Source organism: Pleuronectes platessa, chromosome 1 (genome assembly GCF_947347685.1).
Source record: "Pleuronectes platessa chromosome 1, fPlePla1.1, whole genome shotgun sequence".
NCBI classification, from domain to species: domain Eukaryota; kingdom Metazoa; phylum Chordata; class Actinopteri; order Pleuronectiformes; family Pleuronectidae; genus Pleuronectes; species Pleuronectes platessa.
Window position 1 is genome coordinate 26291491 of NC_070626.1, and position 23705 is coordinate 26315195.

The 23705-nt window shown below is 41.2% G+C and overlaps 1 protein-coding gene across 1 annotated transcript; it reads left to right on the forward strand.

Annotated features, from left to right (window-relative positions):
• Positions 1–8917: 8917 nt before the first annotated feature.
• fgf7 (fibroblast growth factor 7) lies at positions 8918–14753 on the forward strand. Its single transcript, XM_053422827.1, has 4 exons — positions 8918–9237; positions 9625–10272; positions 13194–13300; positions 13812–14753. The coding sequence occupies exons 2-4, from the start codon at positions 9987–9989 to the stop codon at positions 14025–14027; spliced, it is 609 nt and encodes a 202-aa protein (XP_053278802.1). The 5' UTR covers positions 8918–9237; positions 9625–9986; the 3' UTR covers positions 14028–14753.
• Positions 14754–23705: the final 8952 nt, after the last annotated feature.

Here is a 23705-nt window from a genome sequence, read left to right on the forward strand (position 1 = left end):
GTTAAAACATTCAACCAGTCCAAGTAATAACTCCTCCAGAAGATCTTTCATCTGCACATAACAATTTGTTTCACTTCAGGAGGACCACACCAAACGCTGGTGTTGAACTCGAGTTGAGGTAAGATGCACAGGTTTGAATCTCCTCACTGCGCTGTCGCATCTGGAAAGACATTCAGAGCTCGAACAGGCAAAGATGGTAAAAGGCCTTAATGTTAAAGATAAAATATGAATAATAATAGATTATAAACTAAATTACATGAGCTACATTGCAGAGATTTCCAGGTGATGCATCATTTTGATATTCTAAAAACGAATTTACGACCCAGACTTTGAGGTGTGCGTCAAAATTGCACGACCACCACTTATCCAGTTGGGTTCATTCTCTGCATTTGATCTTGCAACAGCCGACCGACATGAGAGGGTTGTGGATGTGAAGGACACACAACACCAACAACTACTGGTCTGAGAATCTTCTGGTTTGCATTTGTTCATATGAGAAGCACATGACCTATAAAAGTTTAATATGCTTTTATGTTTAGATGTTAGGTGGTAGATAAATGTAAGACACTTGTTTGATATCCCATCGTAATCTGTCTGATTAATGACATCTCGTGATGTGCTGTTGTTCACTGTTTCCACGTGTTTCCAATGAGACGCAGTAAAACATGTTAAACGTCAGGGCGGGCTTCACATATGGTGTCTTTCTGTGTCCACCGGGTTTTCTCTCTTTTGTTGTTTGCGCTCGTGTCCTGAAGGACCAAATAAAAAATCTAAAGATCTAAAAATTTTACAATTCTTCGTTGAAAATCGTCATTGAAAGCAGTAACCTGGGAGGATAATGTCGATAAAGCCAATGAGAGGAAAGGCTGCGGTATGCAGACATGGCAGTTGAGGCAGAGCAACATGGCTGGCAGGCATTTCGCCCAGTGAGAGGTTGGCTGAGGGATTTCCTTGCAAAATCCAACGTCAGGTTCCTCGAAGATCTGGGGATCCATGGACTAGCCCTGCGCCAGACCATCCCACTCTGCAGAACGCTGCAGCCAATGGCTCTGGATCAGGAGGAAAGATCCCAACTGGGCCCCAAGATGAACAGGGAGATGCACCCAGGTCTGACCAACCTGTGTTGGGCCTTCCTGAGAAAAGGGGGGGTCTCTTAATTAAAAGGCCGAAACACCTAGTTGACAATGGCAACCTGATAAAATGTAATTTTTGATGCAATGTTTTGAGAAATATTGAAGAGTCAATTTACTGTTCTCTAATAAACTTAAAACTCAACTTTTCTATATTCCCTGTGGGCAAAGCCGTGAAAACCTCAGGTCTACACTGAACTCTGTGTTGGGAGATGTGGTGGAAATGACTTGTGGATACACAACGTGACCTTTCCCACTGAAACCCAATCTACACAAAAGTGATGTCTTTGAGTACAAACAAGTATGTGGACAGATGCTCACGTGTACATGTACTTCATGACCCTTATTGATACAACATGGAGCAGAAATCGAACGCGTGAACCAAAGACAAACGTGAAATCCCACAAAACGACTCATTTATACCACAGAGGACAGCTGGGATCTTTACCTTATGCATTAATGTGATTAATTATACACACAAACCAAATGAGACATATCTGCAGGGTGCAAACCACCCACTGTTTCTGAGTCAGAAACTCACAGGACCTATTTTAGAACCTCTTTCCCCTCCAAAGCCCGTAAGGCAGAGCGTGTTTTCATAAGTAAGGCTCCGCTTTTTCTGATACATGAACAGATATGGTGAGCAGTTAAGACTGTGATCCCTAACAGCTGTTCCTGCATTAGATGGGATCAGCATATTTCCCCCCCGAGGGCGAAGCACAGCACCGGTGCACATTTTCCAACAGGAGCGATTACGCCGGCCCTCAGGCACCGCGACTGCCTACAACACCGTCGAGTGGGCCCACCGACAAATGAACGCATGTTAGATAGAAAACAGCTGGAGTTTACTTTCACTCACTGATATATTTATCATGGTAACGTTACGCCGTGACGCGCTGCAGGTGAATTTCAGATTTTTTTTTTAATAACATCAGGTCTTAACTGACATTCCATGGTCATCAAGTGTTGAGAGAATAAAACTAATAAAATGAAATTAGATGTTGTGTACGGATGGCAACCAGATATGACATTTTATGTATGATCTCTGTACCTTTACATGAAGGTTATGTTTTCATCTGCGTTTGTTTGCCTGTTAACAACATTACACAAATAACTACTGGACGGATTATCTCAAAACTTGGTGGTAGAGTGTGGTTCGGCTCAGGAGAGAACCCAATTCATTTCTTTGCGAATCTGATTCAGTGAGCGGATCGAGGAACCTGTCTTTAACATTTCAAGATATGGCCTTTTTCAACATTTATACCAATTTCCCAGATAATAATTGATGGATATTGATGGGAAAACAATCTGGCATATTTAGAGGACTAAAAATCTATGAGTGTTAATTTGGTGCAGCTTGATTGAATGTAAGGAAACGAGAGGTTTACAATCAGCTGAGTAGTTATGTATATGTGTAACTTCAGTGAGTATCTGTGCTGCAGAATAACAGATTTTATAGAATGTATTAGAACATTAGAATGATTGTAATGACAGAATTATAATCTCTGTCTTAGAGGTTATGTTGTTGAATGCATTATTTCATTTATTCATGTACTATTGATCATTTATTACGTCACAAGCTATAAAAAAGAGATGGGTTCTAGTTTTTTGGTTATTTATCTGGAGCAGTGTGTGTGCTGGCCAATATATTGATGTCCTCATTACGATGAGCTGCTCTCAGGAAGTGGTTTGGCCCACAATATTTATTGACGGACATTAGCGACCTTCGCACACCTCAGACCTCAGACCAGCAGACAACTTGACCATGTGTCGCGCTTTACTGCACCAACACTCAGTGTGTCAGCAGAACCCAGGAAGAGACACTTCAAAGTGTGTGTGTTTGCGTGTGTACGTGTGTGTGGGGTAGAAAGAGAGAGAGAGAGAGAGAGAGAGAGAGAGAGAGAGAGAGAGAGAGAGAGAGAGAGAGAGAGAGAGAGAGAGACCCTGTGTATATGCGTGCAGTGTTGACAGTGTACTGAAAAGCCTGCTGTCACAGACAAAGCTTCACTATTTCCTTTGTACGTTACCTTACATGGCGAGCACAGCCTCAACACTCCAGACCTGATGTTTTGGTGAGATGATATTTAACTGGTGTGTGAGATGCATTTTCGTGCTCATCTAATCCGTGTGAAGCAGTTTAAAAGAGAAAAAATGGGTCTGCGGTTAAAGAGCATGTAAGAGAGCAAACAAATAAAGAGTATTTAAATCTGTCACACTAATGTATTTAGAAAGCAATTCATTGAGAGAACAATGACACTGACGGGAAAAGCACAGCAAGTCGTTTCTGATCTGCTCCCAGTGAACTGCACACATTTAACTTTTGGAACTGATCTGGCTTTAGTGTGTGTGTTTGTGTGTGTGCGTGCGTGCGTGCGTGCGTGTGTGTGTGTGTGTGTGTGTGTGTGTGTTATAAATAAAGTTTATCCCAAGAGATCCCCAATTATCGTGGAATCTAGAAAGCAAAAGCTAAACCCAAACAGTCTAAAACGCAGCTAAGAATAGACTGACCTTAGATATAATCCATTCTCCCGGCACAATGCAGTCATATCACGAGGAAACCGGGAGTACACACTGGGAACACACACTCAAGCAGACACACACTCACGCAGACACGGAGGCTCTTCCCCCTCCAGGAATGCTTTTAGAGTGTCGAGAGCAGACGCTGTGTGTAGGCAGATGTCGCAGCAGTAATAGTGGAAACTATCATAAATTCTGGATTCATGTGCTCACACTCCGAGGGGTTCACGAGATGGCCTACATCAGAGTCATAAATCTTGCGGCGATGCTTTGTCCTGAATAGGAGGGATTGGAAACAACTTGTTGAACAACTGCTCGTTGCGAGCGGGTTTAAGATTAAGATGCATTTATTTGTCCCAAACACATGCACAGACATGCACAGGCACCACTCATGCAGGTAGGGAAATTTAACTTCAGCTTTTGACCCATCTGGTGCAGGACACACAGAGCAGTGAGCGACCCATGTACGGCGCTCGGGGAGCAGATGTTGGGGGAGTAAGGTGCCTTGCTCAGGGGCACTAGACAGGGTAGGGAGAATCCTCTTGGATTTTTGGACAGATCAATTCAGGTTTGTCTTTTGTTGTCTCTCCGTGGAGTCGAGCCAGAGACCTTCTCTGCCCATAGTCCAAGTTTCTGCCACTAGTCCACCGCCTCTCCTCTCCTCACGCACACACGTCATGTGTGCGTGTGTGCGACCGGCATCACAACATTTTAATTGAAACAAGCTCCCAGAAAGAGGAAACCAGACAGCGATGGATTTCATTCACAAAAAAAATAAACATAATGAAGGTTTTTCTCTGGTAATAACAATGAAAACTTGTTAAAGTACAATCGTGTTTGAAGAGTAACACATCATCTGGGCCAAAGACTTCATAAAAAGCAGGGTATGATCATGTCCCTGAGCGTTAACGCTGGACGGAGCAGGCGGAGACACGGAGGACTCTGAGACCGGAGCTGAGGCTTCGTCTGAATTTAGAGCCCGAGTGGGATTTGAGTTCATTGTGAGCTTGCATGTTTGCGTGTTACACTGCAATCATCTCAAACCCTCGCTGACTCTCCACTGGCTTCAGCAACATAAACCTGACATCCAACAATGGGAATCAATTAAAAGGGGTTTGCGGGATTCTCGATACTGACCTCCGCTTGTCAAAACAGCAAATAACAGTGAGAAGAAGAGAGGGAGAAGAAGGAGATAAACAGAGGAGCAGGGACGGACGGACGGGGATGAGGGCAGAGAGTCATTGAGATTTAAAGAGGCTCACTCACGCAGGTCTAGTATGAGCCTGCCTCACGGCCACTGCACTTCCTATGCTACTGTAAAACTCCAGACAGTGCTGGGCCTTTGATCGTTGAACTGCAGTAGGCAGCAATTCAGGCTGTAAAAGCAAACTACCTGCACACACACACACTCACACACACACACTCAGTCATGTCTCTATGACTCGAGAGGACATTACATTGACTTACACTGATTTCCAGTAAACTTACCACAGAGTTACCATGCAACCCTAACCCTACCCTCAACCTTAATCTGACCTTAAATGCCCTAACATTTAATGATGTACATTTTATGGACTTGCTTTTTGTTCCCAGAAGGAAAACACGTATATGTGATTGTGTAAAACAGATGTAGGTCCTCGCAACATGAGTAATGCCTGGACCACACATTCACACTCACACACACACACACACACACACACACACAAACACGCAAGTTTCAAGTCATTTCTGAAAACATATATTCCAGCACGATGTGTCAACTGAGGACACACATGCAGCTCTCACGTCTCATTTTCCAGGAATGCTAGAAGTTCTTTGACGTCGTTATGTGACGCTTTTATTGTAGCACGCCAATGCTCCACAATGTCCTTTTTACTACACAACAACAGTGCACCATGACCACACCATCAATACCAGTTGTACTACTAAATAGTTTGTTTAAAAACTAAAAAGAGGAGCGTTATACCTCCGCCAAGGTCCAACTGTCCCTTTAAATCAAGCAGAACCAAATTGTACACTTTGATAGATATCATTGCCCTGATCATTTTCATCACAAATTACATGAATTAAGTTCTTTCCTAATCCATGATGCATCCTTCTACCAAGTTTCGTCAAAATCCGTTCAAGTGCTCTTGGTCTAATGTTGCAAAATATCTGACAAAAAAACAATGCCAGTGAAAACATAACCTAGGTCAGGGTACTGAACCAAACACAGAGACTCAAAAGACAACTCAAAAGAATAGTGTCTCTAATTGTGTTGTGTTTAAAATCAGTGCTCTGATGGCAATATACCTTAACAGTAAGAGAAGCACCACAAGGGACTACTTTTACAGTGAAGGGTTAAGAAAGGAACTTCTTGTAACAATGACGCTTAATCCATTTCAGAGGCTAAAACCTAATCAAATTTGTAGGGTTAGGTGTTAGGGTTAGACGTCTGCCAAATCTACAAACTCCTCGTCTTCCCTTTCCTCATCATGTGAGGACACAGATGTCGTCTTTAAGCTGGGAAATTGGGACGATTCAAAAACTCCACAAAGCGTGAAATGAATATTTATTGCAAAGATGCTTTTGGTTCACGGGTTGATAAACTGCTAATCTGACGATACATAAGCAAATCGCAGTTCTTACAGCATCCCACCCTCATGCCAAATGCTATAAAAATGGTCAGCGTGTGGATGACTGACAGTACTGGAAGTGAACCGTCCCCCCCACGAAGAGGATGCAGATTGCAGCGGTGATACTTGCAGATAGTTATTGGCGAGGAAGTAATGGAGTGGCAGCGCCGTCCATCCTTCATCTTTACAGTGCGAACAAGTCCCGCTGGGGAAGTAATCGCAAACATCCCTCTCTAGCATCCTGTCGAGCTCTTCTTAGGAGATTCTGTGGTGAATCCAAGCCAAAAGTGATATGCAATCCTTCAAGCATGTTTTTCTGGGTCTGGACCTTGTTGGAGTCAGAAACGCCTCCATGGGGAGATATATAGTTTATCACTTGACCTCAACTTTAAAAATAAAGGAGCATCAGTTCTAGTCTGAGTTGCTACAGATGCCTTAGTGTTTGACTCCAGATATTTGGTATGTTGAAGGTCAAAACATAGAAAGACTAATGATTTAAATACTTCAGCTTCTAATTTCACACTCAATCTTACTCTTGAAGAAAAACTGAAGACACATTTTCTCATTTATGTGGGACAGAGATCAGCCGATAGGTAAAGTTCTTGACCTACATGCATCATTGACTTCCGGCAGGCAGCCCCTCGCTCCTCAGGCTTTACTCTCTACAGGACACCACCCACAGAGCTCAGAGACATAGACAGAAGTCAGTATGTTCAGTACTGTCCTCTGGATGAGTCTACAACCCAGCAGTACTCAGCCAGGGGATTTGTCACCTTCCCAAACCCCCTCACACCTCTCACCTTGGGCAGATCTGGAAAAGGACAGCATTTATGTCAGGCTTTCATTCCTGAGTTGCAGTTGTCCGTTAGAGGAAACTGTATCTGACAATCTGAAGCCTTGAAACAGTTTTTCATACTTTATGCAGCGCGATATAAAGATGGACGACACCACAGCTCCCTTAAAGTGAAGCCAAAGTATCTTGATTGCCACCTAGTGGCTGGCAGCAGTATTGCTCATAAATCCCACCTCATCCATGTTGGTAAATGGTTAAAGGGACATGGACCAAAGTAAAAAGACAAAGTAGACGTCAAATTAATATTTTCTCAAAACTTAGTGAGATTTCAAAGTCGTTGTTATCACATAGTTGTATGTTTGTTTGCTCATCTTCCAATTAGTTTTGATTGCTATAAAAAAACAGGGGCTGAAACCTCATGATTGACAGCTGAGACTGAAATGCGATTTGGTGAGTGTGTGTACGGACGGGACCTCTTGACTGCAGCCCCCGATCACTACTTCGAAGACTCTAAATCCACACTACTATATGCAGTCTGTGCTCACAGCCAGCTGGCATGGCACTACACCAAACTTTGAACAGGAAGTGAGACCACATGGAGACCCTGCGTTGCCTTGAGCATGACCAGGCCCCTCGGACTCACCTGCGAGCTCCTCTTACAGGCCCATCGGCCGGAGGGGGCCCCAGCTCCCCAACTCCAGGCAAGGTCACTCATTTATATAGAGGCCAATTCACGGGGGTCTTGGAATCATTCTGTCTGGCCCGTCTCTCGGGAACAATTTCCCTTGCGCGACTGCACCAGGTGCTGCTCTCCCCTGACAGCCGAGCGGCTCGGGTCACGCAAACCAAACTGCAATGAGAAGGTGGAGGCTTATGGATGATGGTGCTGTAAAATTCTCATGAACTGCAATCTACCTCTTACATTTTATTGCCAGTATGCAGTATTGCATCAACAGTATGTAATGGAATGATCTTGCTATCATTTTATTGTCTAGTTCTCTGGTATTTTCGAATATGGGGGCTGCCTGAAGTGATGCATTAGGTGTTGTTTCCTGGACCTAGACGTCCAAAAGGCCAGAGTGTGAACTGTCTCTGAAGTAGCAGAAGGGACAGACGAACAGGCCAGAATGACACCTAATAGATCAGGTCTTTACGACCCCCAGTTCAGAGACGAGAAGGAGACCTGCTGCGGCCAGAAGTCCCTCACTCTCAGGCTTGCCGCCCTGACCTCCCCGGGGGAGCATATCATTAGGGCCCATATAAACTTTTGAAGTGGCGAGTCCAAGGAAAGGCCAGGTATAGTAAATAGGGACGTTAAATACAAACATGAAAAGCGAAAGAGTGCACGACCCCTGACACGGAGATGAGTAGCTTTGAGCAGTTACGTCTTCTGTTTTTCTCCTCTTGGATGGATGCCTGTCAGCCATAACTTCCCACTGTGACACACTATAAGAATGAGACGTAAAGGGAGACTTTGAAGTTCTTTTTAACCCCAGGTCGATAAATCCTCACCACGGATTCAGTGCAGTAAGTAAAACCACTAATTAATTGTGACATCTGAAATGATAGGGAAAGAATTCTTCAAAGCTGAGTCATTAGAGCAACTATCTTAACCACCAATTAAATGAACGTGAGTCACGGGGGGGATCTGTAACATGCACATCACGAACCTGCTCGAGTGCTACACTGTTCCAGGAAAGAAAAAAAAAGACGAAAGAGATGCCGTAGTGAGTTCTGCACGAGCGAGCGTGTGTGCGTATGCAAATGTTCTTGAAGTATTTAGGAGTGCATACCGAGGAGAGCCTGGTATTCCGAGAGTTTATAGCTCCCTCTCATGTCCAGTGGGTGAGAGACAGCGAGGAGCAGGCAGAGGGTGTTTCTCCACTGCCTCTCGGCCAGGGACAGCTGACTGGCTGGGATCTAATTGCTCTCAAGTGAGGTCAGCGGGAGGCATTTATCTAAGCAGAGTGCACGGCGACAGCGGAAGATGCACAGAGTCGGCCTGCCAGAATCAGGCAGAGATCCATGGGAACTGACAGAAGCTCCCAGCTCTTGTTTAGTTTTACTGCATCACTGGACCTGGTTTACCACTGAGGCTTCAGAACTACAGACACTTCAGATTAAAGCTCCTGCTGGAGGGGAACACACCTCTGGTCAACTGCTGTCATCCTGCGGAGCTCATGTAAGTCACATTTGTTTTTTTTTAAAGAAGCAGCATAGTTTGTGTGTTGGAAAGTACACGTGGACTGACAGAGAGGAGCTTGCAGACTTGTAGACTTGTGAGGAAATTGATTTTAATATTCCATGTCAAGGAGTCTGTCAAAGAGCTCCACAGAAATATTTGATTTAGGGCTCAAAGACTTTAAACACATGTTCATTCGAATACAAAACCAGAGGCTGTTTGAAAGTGGTATGAACGTTTTTTGGAACTCTACAATGAAATTTAATGAATTCAAGAGAATCTTTTATACTTTTAAGGTGCTTTAGCAATAATCTTTTAACTTCAATGCCTCACTTCTAACTTCTGGCCGCAATAATCAAACTTCTTCCGTGTTTCTTCTTTTTACAGTGATATTTTGTGTAACTTTTCCTGAGCTGGATTATGACGTCCCTTGTCGGACTATGGTCTCAAGAGGATGGAGCAGTCAACGTGCACCGTCACTGAGGACTAAGCACCGTCTCACCGTCCCCCACCGCCTTCCTCTTCAGACCGCCGTCCAGCTTCCCCCGACCACCTTCACAAAGTCTCCCCCACCATCATAGTCTCACGCTCCCAGCAGGAGCAGGGGCAGGGGCTCTGCGGAAACAGGGACCCGGAGGTGACAACACCCGGGGTCACCAACCTGGGCTCGCTGGGCTGAGGGACAGTGCACAGATCTCTAGCACGCATTTCAGTATGTTGTTCATTGATCCCCACTGCATTGTATTATAATGCGCAAATGGATGCTGACATGGAACCTTCAAAATCCGTTCTCGGGACTGTACTTGCATGCAATCTTCCTGTTGGGCAGCGTGCGTGTGGTCTACAGTGACTGCACTCCAGAGCAACTTGCTGCCATCATGAACTGCTCCAAACATGAGCGCCACACCAGGAACTACGACTACATGGAGGGGGGAGATGTGCGCATCCGTCAGCTGTTCAGCCGCACACAGTGGTTCCTGAAAATCGACGACATGGGCAACATCACTGGGACTCAAGATGCCACCGACTGCAACAGTAAGGATGGCTCTTATTGTCTAATTCTGTGTTTTCTATTAGCATTAAAAACATTTAACGATATTTCCCGTAGGAGTTAAAAGTGCTGTTAATTGGGCTTCATAGAGATGAGCTGTGAAATCTTTCCACTGAACCAGTAAAAAAAAAAAAACTTTGGCCTGTCAGGGTGACAGAAGCACGTGGGAGGTGTTATTGTCCACAGTCCTCCACAGTGTAATCACAGTGTTAATGGACCAAGTGTCTGCGTTAGAGCAGCCAAAGTGCCAGAGGTAAAATGAAGCAGGTGGGGTTTTTGGCTTTTTAAACCATAACACGATGTAAACACAGGCTGTGATGGAGTAAACCGCAGGATGGTGGAAACCTCACGGGTCCCAGGGCTCCGTGACCTCGGACTCACACTGGCACTCTCACGTTGGTTCAGCTCTATTAACTCTCCCGTAAACCTACAGTGTCGAGATCGAGAAAAATATGAAAAGCCAACTCTCACCACCTGATTTGTGATGTTTGTGACACTGCACTGTAAAAACTGTAAAAAAAAAAAATACATGCTGGTTTACTACAGAATGGTTCCTTTTATTCATGGGCCAGGTTAAATATGTTTAAAAACTATTTTTTGTTCAAATGTTCACTTTAGAACCAACTTTTTTTCTTAGATGCCACTGGAAGTCTCTGTGATTGTGAGGATGTTTTACGCAGTTATCATTTCCTCTGGTCTGACAGTACGGCTGCGGCTGGAATGTTGGCTTGACAGAGAGAGCGAGAGATGCCTCATGGAAAAGATGCTTGTGCAACAACTGGCAATCAAAGAACAGAAAAATTGATACACCCACTTATGCGGCCGACGATCGCACGCTCAAACCTCACGCAAACTAAAGCAGCGATCCTTTGAAGAAGCCAGCGTGGGGCCGATATACGTGTAATAAATCAGTGATTGGTGCTTTTCAGGGGGGAGTGAGCGGGGGAGTCAGGAAAAGGTGATTGCATGATGAGACAGCAAAACAAGAAAAAGAAAGTTTAATGAGAAACTTGTTGCTTCATTCATTTCACTGCAAGAATAAAGACTTAATTTGAGCTCATCCCTCGCACCACAAAACAAGTTTTTACTAACTTTATTATATTTAATCGGGCTGTTTTGGCATAAAAACCTTTTATTCTTTGAAGCTTTTGTAACTGGAATGCATAAAGAACTCAAATGTCTTTTCAACTTTTCAATAGTAGTGATAAACCTTTGAAGGAATACAAAAACCAAGTTAAGTATAAGATAACATAGATTTACTTACTTTATTCACAAAGGTTGAATAAAAACCACAGCAAAGAGCAGATGAACCACTTCTAATCACACTGGTTTAAACTCATGATAACTGGAAATCACAGACTCTTTAATACTAAAAGTTAGAGAGTGGGAGTTTCCACTGTGCCTCAGGTCAGTGTTTGACAGACCTGGTGTCAGGTAGAGCCAAATACAAATAACTGAGAGACAGAAAATCTCTTATTCGTATATTCGTTGGGTAGATACAAGTATTTACAATAAGATTTGCATCACATGTCACCTCTGTGAGCCAATTAGCACGAAGCAGAAGATGTTCATCTCAAATTGCACATTGGAACCTCACTCCTGGAAGTCTGTCTGTAAGGTCCCTGTAATGAAAACAAACCGGATTCTAACTCTGTTCAGGAAAAAGCAGAACCGGGGATTACCCCCGCGTTAGTTCTATCGTCCGGGGGCTGGACCAGCGAGTGACGACAAATCTGTTCAAGCTGAGGAAAGCTGGAGACCGTCCACGATGTCAACAGTGGAAATGTGTTTCCATCTTCCCACAGCAGACCAAACAAATGTTGCTGCTACATGTAATACTATAGGAATAGCAAAGCCTAAGTGCTAAAAGAGACGGAGCTATAATGAAATCCCAGCTTGAGACATGCGATGAATCAAAATGTTACTATATGAGAAGAAGGGGGGGGGGGGGGGGGGGGGTCCGGGCCCAGCTTTAGATGTATTCATTTTAACTTCACTTCAAATCCTCGTAAGCGGACGGCGATATTAAGTCAAATATCGAGTGCAAGCACAGCACGAACAACATTCCAAGATTGGGAGAGCGCCATCTGTTTGTGATCTAGCAGATGCTAAAAATGCAGCATGCTCAATGTCAGTCTGAAAAGCTCTAATAGTCTTCTCCCCCTTTTATCTCCGCCTGCCAAACCGAGGAGCCTCTGCGATGTGTAAAAATTAACGCCGAGGCTCGAGCTGTTATTTATAAGTCTGTGACTTGGAACCTTGGGCTGCATATTTCTGTGTTGTACTCCGAAGCCCTGTGATTACAGGTTTTGCAGGTCAAGAAAGTTTTATGATTGAACAGTAAATTGCACATTTCAGAGCCTTTTTCTAGGGTGAGACAGGCCTTTCATTTTTTTTTCCGTGGACTTATGATCAGTAATCTGTTTCTCTGTCTGTAAGTTGCATTATTAGCTCCTTTAGTTTTAAAGGAAGCTAAACACCAATCGCAAATATGGTGAATCTCAGACCTTTCTACTCCGGAGACGTGAACCTAATTCCCCATATAGTCTCCTGGTAGATAGTCACGAAACCAAAATTGAGGATAAGTGTTTCTACTCTCCCACGTATTTGAAGAGCAGCCCTTAAGTGTAGCGTGCAAAGCTCAGGCAAGGAGGTAGTTTTCTCAATCCCAGGAGAGCGAGGCCTAATCTGTCTCCCATATGTGCCACGACCATAGGTTGTGGTTCGTGTAACGGCCACCCAGGCCAGTTAACGAAAGCTTGAATGAAGCCAGAGCGGCCACAGCCTGATTAACCACAGGAACCTCCTTCCCCGCTTGTTAATGATGATGAATGTTGAGCGCTGGACGTTGATGACAGGTCTTATCTGCTCTGTAATACGTCTCACTCTCCCGACTGTCTGGCAGGTATCCTGGAGATCAGGACCGTGTCTGAAGGGGGCGTCCTGGCCATCAAAGGTGTGAAGAGTCAGCTCTATATTTGTATGACCAAGGCTGGAGTGCTGCAAGGAGAGGTAACGTCTGACCTCAGTCAGAAGAACCATACACAACACAGTCAAGTAGAAGGAACACACATCTACGCCAAGGCCACTTAAGCACCATATTGCATATTGAGATTAGATACATGCCTACACAGAAACGTTCTGCACACTGTTGTGCTGAATAAAGGTCACCTCACCTAAAAATACATATTTCGGGTCACAAAAATCTCAATCATTATCCGGATCACCGCCACATTTCACCTTTTTATAGATATTAGCGTTATATAGGTCCCTGGTTTTTCTCATATAGATCTCTCTAGATTTAACGAGTTCTTTCCTGCATCCTTCCACCAAGATTTGTGGAAATCTGTCCAATAACAACCCAACACACAAATGCACATGGGGTAAAAACACAACCTTAATGGCAGAAGTGATCAACGCAGAAATGGAACAAAACATTTGCCCCAGACCAAGCACTGATGAGAATAAAGACAAATGCTGCAGATTGTATTATTACTAAAGCTTTTATATCTTTCCCTGACAGGAAACCTACAATGAAAAGTGCAACTTCAAAGAGGTCTTCCTAGAAAACTACTTCAACGCTTACTCCTCGGCCAAGTGGACAAAAAACGGCAAAGAAATGTTCATAGCTCTGTCTCAGAAGGGACGGCCGATGCGGGGGAAGAAGACGAGGAGGAAGCACATAGCATCTCACTTCATCCCCATGAAATGCAGGGAGGAAGAGCGGAGGGTGGAATGACAACAGGACTCAACAGCTTAGGATTTCCACCACATATTATATATGTCAATAGACACATGTAAACTCAGTACCGAACATCACACTCCACTCTCGTCAAGTTGTATACAAGTTGTGTAGTATTCCATGATGTGTTGTCGTTTTTAGATGAGAAAAACGACAGATTGGGTTCAGTGAAGAACGAGGAAATACGGAAATATTTGTAAAGTGCTTAAACCATGACACAAACTGTAAAAACACTAAAGTCTACTCCACGTTATTGCTATTTTCGAGTTAATTATTATATTTCCTTAAAAAAATAAATAAAGCAGTAATGTATTTTCTCATAAAACAGTCAAATACATGAGTATATATATATAAAGGCACAGTCAGGACTGTATTCTTTTCTAAGGATGATCAGCACCCAGCCAGATGAGGAGACCCGTCCACACTCAGCTCCAGAGGAGAGGTTTGGCTCGACGTACTGTGGACGTGCTGAAGCAAGCTGGACTTGTCTTTTTTTAATGGTACTGGTGCTCGGAGCACACAAAACAGAGGCACAATAAATACCATTACAACAACGTGCTGGCCGAGATGAGAGTTTGCAGGAGCATCTGTTTGTGGATGATCTGTTTCCATCCCTCTGTCTTTCTTTTGTTAAAAACCAGACTCGTGGTCAAATGCATTGTAGCTGCTCACTGACGCCCTCCTTCTTTTTCAAGGTGTGATTTTGAAATACTAAAATATTCTGCTGCTGCTGCTGTTGAAAAGATATCATGATTAAAATGTTACCAACATAAAGAACGTGTAAGCTATGGAGTCTCTTCCCCTTCACAATAAGAGTTAAGAGTACTGTGCCAGCATGTGTTTATTTGAATTGTTAGTTTTTGTTAAGATGTTACAACAGTACAAATATATATTTGTATTATCCCTACTGTCTTTATCACAACTTATCCCCCTCTCATTTAAATCCTAAAGGCCAGCTCTCTCTGCAGGATATCCCCATATATGTTATATATAATATAATGTACATAATATTCATAATATTCGAGTCCTGGCCACATCACAGTAAGTTATTTGCTTTAATTTATGAAACTGTTGAAGCACAGTATTACTGATTGCATTCATTTTGACCAGTCAGAAAGAAAAAAGACTTCACAACATATTGATATAGCTTATGAAGTTACTTCAATGTCTCATACAGTCATTAAAAGTCATGGTGAACTTTTATTTCTTTTTGGGTACATTTTTCCAAAATTCACAAGCACTTTTTTCTGCTCGGGTCAAATATCAGGAGCTCATTTATTTCTTGTTAAATGTACAAACTTTTGTCACCAGTCCCTCCACATATCAGCTGACACACCGGCCACTCGATAAAGTACCAGCAACATGTCTGAGCAGCTTTGTCGTACTAATAATAAGTCATTTTATTCTATGTTAGTGTAAAAAAGAAAGTGCTTCATGTAACTTCAGCAAAAGAATCTGCCACGTATGAAACGATGAAGCTGAGCAGCTCTGGAGTAAGATGAAGAGGGATTTTATTCCGCTGACCCACTTTGACATACAAATTAATACGCCCTCATTTACTCAACAAATCAGACTGGAGACATACACAAGTCTTTTTTTGTATATTTACATGTGACCATTAGTAAGACATATGACCTCATTGTTCAGACTAGTTCCAAGCAAACGTGTATATTTGAGTATCAGGACTTGATCTCTGAGTTGCAGTGATTCTGCTCTAACTGGAAAACGACTGCTCGGGGATTCGTCTTCACCTCATCTCCACAATCACTTTATGAATGTTAGGTTGTTTTGGCCTCTAACGCTGTAATTCCTCTGTAAACAGCGTTTGCCGAACTCTGTTATTACCAAAGTGCTCTGGAGATACTAAGCAGTCCATTTCCCATCTTAACGACTGAATGACGAGATGATCTAATGCGTCGATGTTGTCTCTCAGAAAGCTGAACACACGTTGTGAAAGAAACATTTGGGAAAACGTCAGAGTCCTTGGACGGCCCGGAGCTTATGATGTGCATAAATAAACTCAGTCTGATAAATGAGGGTCAGATCTGAGAGGATAAATCCATTCATTTGTGATGGAAGAGATCAAAAACACATCCTTCTTTCACTAATTCCCTCTGAAGTTGTATTAAACTGAGCATCAGTGGAGTTTGGTCAGAGCACAGACATATTGGCAGGTCTCCCATACGCTCATGCACACGTATATAAAGCTGTGCGTGCAGGCATAAAAACACAGACAGACCCGGAGCACGAGATTTACCTTTTGCCCGGGTTCACATCTGGCTTGGAGAACCCCTGTCAGATAAAGACAGTCAAATTGAGAGAGCAAACCCCTGAAATACGTTTGACCCAAACAACATCTGAGCAAGGTGAAGGCTTCTGCCAAGTCACGCAAAGTTAGTCTTAGCAGATAATTTGTTACATACTCAAAATGTAAACACATTTCAGACTCAAGGCCGTGTATTCCCAGCAGGACGAGGCGAGGCCGGAGCCAGAGGAGAGTGAGGGAGAACTGTCACAGGCGCGGAGCTGCAGACTTCCAGGAGAGGAGACGCAACACATGCACGCCAGACACATGGATCACACTTACAAGGTGATTCCAAGACCCACAGATTGTGTTTAATAAAACGCTCCTGAAATCACAAATCATTCTTTTAATGCTTTTTTTTCTTCATTTGACAAATTCTGTGATTCCAGTGCACTTGTCTTCATCTGTTGTGCATTAGATTTATCAAACAGTGAAATTATGAAAGCAGCTCTGCTCTTGCCAGCGATGACCTAGAGCTCTTTGACAGTAAAAAACGTTTTCGCCTCGTGATGTCGTCGCCGATTGTGTTCAAGCAGGTTATTTATCAGACCGGCTGAATAGATTTTATGAATAATAGCTTATCGATAATCAGGTGAAGTCATAACTTAGGGTCAGGTGTGTTGTTGATAGTAATGGAATCCAAAAATGTGTTATAAGCTGACGACACATCAGTAGTTACAGTGGTTTACTGTGGTTTCAAAACACAACTTGACCGTTTTACAAGTTATAATATCAGTTCAGTTAAACTTCACTCTGCCTCTTTCAATTCAACTTAATTGCAGACACAAAAGGTCAAATATCTATAAAAAAAACAATAAGACACAAACATACAAATAAAATGATAGCAGCTCACAGATCCCAAACAAACTTTAGTATTATTGAATCTCGTAGCCTTGAGGCCTTTGTGTTTCCAGCATCCAAGGAAATACCTCGTGTCCCTCTGTCGAGGCCATAGCACTTGTTGAAACAGTTAATCCACACATTCATTTATGCCTTAGATCGCTTGTAGAGGAGGAACTTAACACATCTGACTTGCACTGGCCCATGATGGGATAATAGGAGAAAGTATAAATGCAAAGGTTTTGTCCTTTCAGCTCAACTGTAGCTGCACCACAAGTGCATCATATAGAACCGAGTACAATGGACTCTAAAAAGGGCTTTTTTAATATATATGTATAATTATACATCATCATCTTCAGATAAATCTTCATTATCTTTGCTCAAACAAGCAGCCGAGGAGCCTCTGTGCAGTTCGATGGACGTCCTGATGAATAACGACTCTATGACAAGGGTTTGCCATTCATTCCAGTGATTTGAACCAGTAGCTCTGAATTTGCATTTTGGTAGAAGCATGAACGCAGACAACCACATCCCAATATCACAGGCAGCGTGTGCGGGCACGAGCAGAGGCTGCCGGGAGGTTGAAGGAAGTCTGACACTGCAGGAGAGGTTGGACTGAGACGAGCAGAAGACGGAGAGGAGGATGAGAAAGAGAGAAAGGCCAGTGAGGATGAACAGGGAGAGAGGCTGGGGAGTCTCGTGCGATGTGGAGAGGTGGTGTTGGGACAGCGGGAGGAAAGGGGAGGCCCCGGGAGGAGGGGAGGAGGAGGGGGGGAACACGCAGCTTGACTTGATACATTTCAGGGCTGTAAACCTCCGTTTCCCCCCCGGAGGAACTCTGGGGTTATGTAACCTGGGGAATTCTCTGTTTGCAGGCCTTAGCACGGAATCCCCAGAACACCAGACGGTTGTGAAAGAGGGCCGGGACCGCCAGCAACTCACCGCAATATCGCACTTTTCCCTGACAGTGTTTCTAAACCACACAGGGAAATGATAAGCTCTTATTAAGAAAAGATGTTTATAATAATACCCTATTATGCTTTAAAGAACACACTCACTTCTTGACATGAAACTGAGGAGAGAAGAACAACTGGATGACCATTTTAATAAAAAGTGGAGGGCTAGCCGGCCTATTCTTTTCCAGAGAGAATATAACGACACACATTGGCCTGGCTATAGCACCAAAGATATTGTTTTGTAATAAAAATCTAAATCAAATAAAGATTACTTTTCAAAGCATATTTAAAAACAACCAGATTCAACCAAAAGTGCTGAAGAGTAAAATAACAATAGAATAAAAGGAGATAAGAATAAAATCGATTATCACCAGAGAACCAACACTAAATATCTTTACATCACAAATAACAACTACACTTTCACTGTAATTTTAGATCTAATTTGGAAAGTATATAATAAAGTTTGTTTTAGTAAAGGTTGCTGGTTCTACTCCCACATGCCAAAGACATGCAAATTGGGGTCAGATTAATTGGAGACCGTAGAGTGGGAATGTGTGTTGACCCTGCAAGATACTGGTGACCTGACCAGGGTGGAGCCCACATCTCACCCAGTGTCAGCTGGGATTGGCTCCAGCTCCTCCTGCAACATCAAGAGTGGTATAGATAATAGATGAATGGATGGATGGATGGATGGATGGATGGATGGATGGTATCTGGCTTTTTCTAGCTTGAGTTTTAGGTTTGAAAGCCACTAACTAATGGTCAGAGATCTGTTCTAGACGTTGGGATGAGGAGTGGATTCTCATGAGCTCTGGATATGAAGGGGTGGAGGTGAATAGGGTGAAGTGAATATTATATCTGCTTATCTGTCCAACTAATAGATTGACAGCAGTACTGACATCTTTCAGGGATTGAGGATCCAGTGGTTATTTCAGGGGTCCGGCAGGGAGTGTACCAAATTCCATGGAAACACACCGTCTGTTTTGTAAACTTGAATTCCAAGAAACTTTTATATTAACAGAGGAATGCTGGCATTGGTCGGTAAAACTTTTGTAACCTGCTGATCCATTAAGGTATTGGAACAACATTCTAACTAAAGAATTGTCTCCCTCAAAACTACTGACACCACAGTCTGTGGATTATCCAGAGAGACCAGGGCACTTTTAATGGAAACGTTTACTCCTACTGTGTTGGATGTTTGAAACAGAGCACGATTCAAATACCTTTTGAATTTAAATAGATGATGATTTCATGAAGTGCATCTTTAAATAATTAAACGAAGTGGTAACATAGGTTTGCAGCATTTAAAGATGTATACAGTGATTTTATGAAATGAAAGGGGATTTACTTTAATAGTTAAAGGTGATGCATTTGAACACTACTGTCTCATTTATGATGAAAAATCAAGCTTTCACACACTGAACTCTCAATTAATTTGTTGTAAATATTTTGTGGATACATACTACGTTTGTCTTAGCACATTCAAGTATTTTCAACCATAAAAAAACACACTTTTACTTTATGTGACCATGAGCAGGACTCTCGTCTCCAGCTGCTGTCGGGAAACAACTCAAGACCTTGTTCTGTCATAAGAGGAGTTCAGGCTTTGGATCATAAAAATACGCTCGGCAACTGTAAGAAGAAGTAACACAATGTAGACGAGGGAAAGTTTGGCAGCGTGAAAACCATTTCAAATATACATAATCAGTGTGTGGTTACCTGAGGCCCAGAAGGACGGAGGTGTCATGAAGCCGTCTAGACGTCATTCTATTGATTCATTGTGTGCTGCTGGTGTCAAGCAGACTGGATACATTCATTCATCCATGCTTCATACCCCGTATAGTTTCATGGCCGCTGGGGGAGGCTGGGATCCATCCCCGTTGACACTGGTGGAGCGGTGAGGTGCACCGTGGACAGGCTGCCAGCGTATCACACGTCTGAAATACAGAGACAAACAACACTGAGGGCCATTAAGAGTCTCTTGACCGAAGCTGCACGTCAGTGGACCGGGGAGAACACGCACACTCCTCACAGAAAGAACCTGGATGAACCATAGTTTCAATATTAGAATCATATTTATATTTGTCTGACTGTATTTAGAGCTGGCAACAACATGCTGAAGGAAATAATGCATCACTAACAGAGAAATCGGTCCAGAGCTGCTGTCGTCAGTAAAACAAACATTCCTGAAATGTGGTCGGACGTTCAGACTAAACAGAAATCGATGGGAAATGAATGAATTTAATGAAAACACACGTCAGGAGAAGCCTCTCCATTCAGAGTGGAGGCAGGCAGATGAATCTCAACCACGATAACGCTGTGTCTCGCTATGTGACAATATAGTGCAGAGGGCAACACAGAGCATACAGACCATAAAACACATTGCAGGACATAATCAGGAAAATCCTGTCTCTGAAAACTAAAGCACAGACACGTTTGAATCTGTGCGGTTAATGGACTGTAATGCTTTTCTTTTTATGCACGGCCATATTTAACAGAACGTCTCAGAAGTCTTCAGGGCTGACAGATGACCCCTGTGTGAATAATAGGACTAATATTGATAAGCTTCACTGCCATGATTCCAAACATCCTGGCCCACAGCACGCATATGGCAGTTGTCTGATTGTTTGGACTCTAATATCACAGACACCGACAGGTCTAATTCGACACACATCTGTTTGCCAGGCACGTCTGCATGCGATGGTCTGTTTCATAAAAAGTGGAAGAGTCCAGGTATCTTTGAAATCGGACATAAAACAAACTGTTTCACGTCACTCCGAGCACATCTGGCTCCGAACATGACAGACACATTTGGATGTTTTTCACTACTTTTGGCCTTGATCAGCCATCTTGGAGGAAATATCTGTGCTAATGCAACGAGACTCGAGGACACGAGCGGCTTAATTTAACTCGGCTGACAGAGCATCACCGAAATTACCAGAGTAGCAGAGTGAAGACAAATAACTTTGTTATAACTGAATTATTCCATTTAATTTGACTGCACAACAATTTCGTTTCATATTATTTCAATAGGGACAAATTCTGAGATGTGAAAATATTAATAAAAAAATGACGTCACTACCCTGTTGATATGTAAATGATTCTAAGGAATACTGCTTTTCTCAATTTACAGTTAAATGTCTATCTATCTATCTATCTATCTATCTAACTAACTATCTATCTATCTATCTATCTATCTATCTATCTACCTATCTATGTATCTATCTATCTATCTATCTATCTATCTATCTATCTATCTATCTATCTATCTATCTATCTATCTATCTATCTATCTATCTATCTATCTATCTATCTATCTATCTATCTATCTATCTATCTATCTATCTATCTATCTATCTATCTATCTATCTATCTATCTATCTATCTATCTATCTATCTATCTATCTATCTATCTATCTATCTATCTATCTATCTATCTATCTATCTATCTATCTATCTATCTATCTATCTATCTATCTATCTATCTATCTATCTATCTATCTATCTATCTATCTATCTATCTATCTATCTATCTATCTATCTATCTATCTATCTATCTATCTATCTATCTATCTATCTATCTATCTATCTATCTATCTATCTATCTATCTATCTATCTATCTATCTATCTATCTATCTATCTATCTATCTATCTATCTATCTATCTATCTATCTATCTATCTATCTATCTATCTATCTATCTATCTATCTATCTATCTATCTATCTATCTATCTATCTATCTATCTATCTATCTATCTATCTATCTATCTATCTATCTATCTATCTATCTATCTATCTATCTATCTATCTATCTATCTATCTATCTATCTATCTATCTATCTATCTATCTATCTATCTATCTATCTATCTATCTATCTATCTATCTATCTATCTATCTATCTATCTATCTATCTATCTATCTATCTATCTATCTATCTATCTATCTATCTATCTATCTATCTATCTATCTATCTATCTATCTATCTATCTATCTATCTATCTATCTATCTATCTATCTATCTATCTATCTATCTATCTATCTATCTATCTATCTATCTATCTATCTATCTATCTATCTATCTATCTATCTATCTATCTATCTATCTATCTATCTATCTATCTATCTATCTATCTATCTATCTATCTATCTATCTATCTATCTATCTATCTATCTATCTATCTATCTATCTATCTATCTATCTATCTATCTATCTATCTATCTATCTATCTATCTATCTATCTATCTATCTATCTATCTATCTATCTATCTATCTATCTATCTATCTATCTATCTATCTATCTATCTATCTATCTATCTATCTATCTATCTATCTATCTATCTATCTATCTATCTATCTATCTATCTATCTATCTATCTATCTATCTATCTATCTATCTATCTATCTATCTATCTATCTATCTATCTATCTATCTATCTATCTATCTATCTATCTATCTATCTATCTATCTATCTATCTATCTATCTATCTATCTATCTATCTATCTATCTATCTATCTATCTATCTATCTATCTATCTATCTATCTATCTATCTATCTATCTATCTATCTATCTATCTATCTATCTATCTATCTATCTATCTATCTATCTATCTATCTATCTATCTATCTATCTATCTATCTATCTATCTATCTATCTATCTATCTATCTATCTATCTATCTATCTATCTATCTATCTATCTATCTATCTATCTATCTATCTATCTATCTATCTATCTATCTATCTATCTATCTATCTATCTATCTATCTATCTATCTATCTATCTATCTATCTATCTATCTATCTATCTATCTATCTATCTATCTATCTATCTATCTATCTATCTATCTATCTATCTATCTATCTATCTATCTATCTATCTATCTATCTATCTATCTATCTATCTATCTATCTATCTATCTATCTATCTATCTATCTATCTATCTATCTATCTATCTATCTATCTATCTATCTATCTATCTATCTATCTATCTATCTATCTATCTATCTATCTATCTATCTATCTATCTATCTATCTATCTATCTATCTATCTATCTATCTATCTATCTATCTATCTATCTATCTATCTATCTATCTATCTATCTATCTATCTATCTATCTATCTATCTATCTATCTATCTATCTATCTATCTATCTATCTATCTATCTATCTATCTATCTATCTATCTATCTATCTATCTATCTATCTATCTATCTATCTATCTATCTATCTATCTATCTATCTATCTATCTATCTATCTATCTATCTATCTATCTATCTATCTATCTATCTATCTATCTATCTATCTATCTATCTATCTATCTATCTATCTATCTATCTATCTATCTATCTATCTATCTATACCTATCCAGTATACTGATATATGATAACAGTGATTAATTACCATTACCACGGAGATATTTTTTTGTGGTCAGTGGTGTATGATTTAATTTTTTTAGTGGGCAACAGAAATGGAAAATGTTCAGAGTGAAACTTAAATAAAAGTTAAGGGTCAATATGTCATTAAAAGGCCATTTTAAATATTTGAAATAAGAAGTGCATTACCAGAGA

What these genes read in the sequence shown, in the direction of transcription:
- fgf7 (XM_053422827.1), top strand. Translation starts at nt 9,987, where the DNA reads ATGCGCAAATGGATGCTGACATGGAACCTTCAAAATCCGTTCTCGGGA. An exon ending in AGATGCCACCGACTGCAACA is followed by an intron (nt 10,273 to 13,193) that starts GTAAGGATGGCT and finishes ACTGTCTGGCAG; the next exon opens with GTATCCTGGAGATCAGGACC. An exon ending in CTGGAGTGCTGCAAGGAGAG is followed by an intron (nt 13,301 to 13,811) that starts GTAACGTCTGAC and finishes TTTCCCTGACAG; the next exon opens with GAAACCTACAATGAAAAGTG.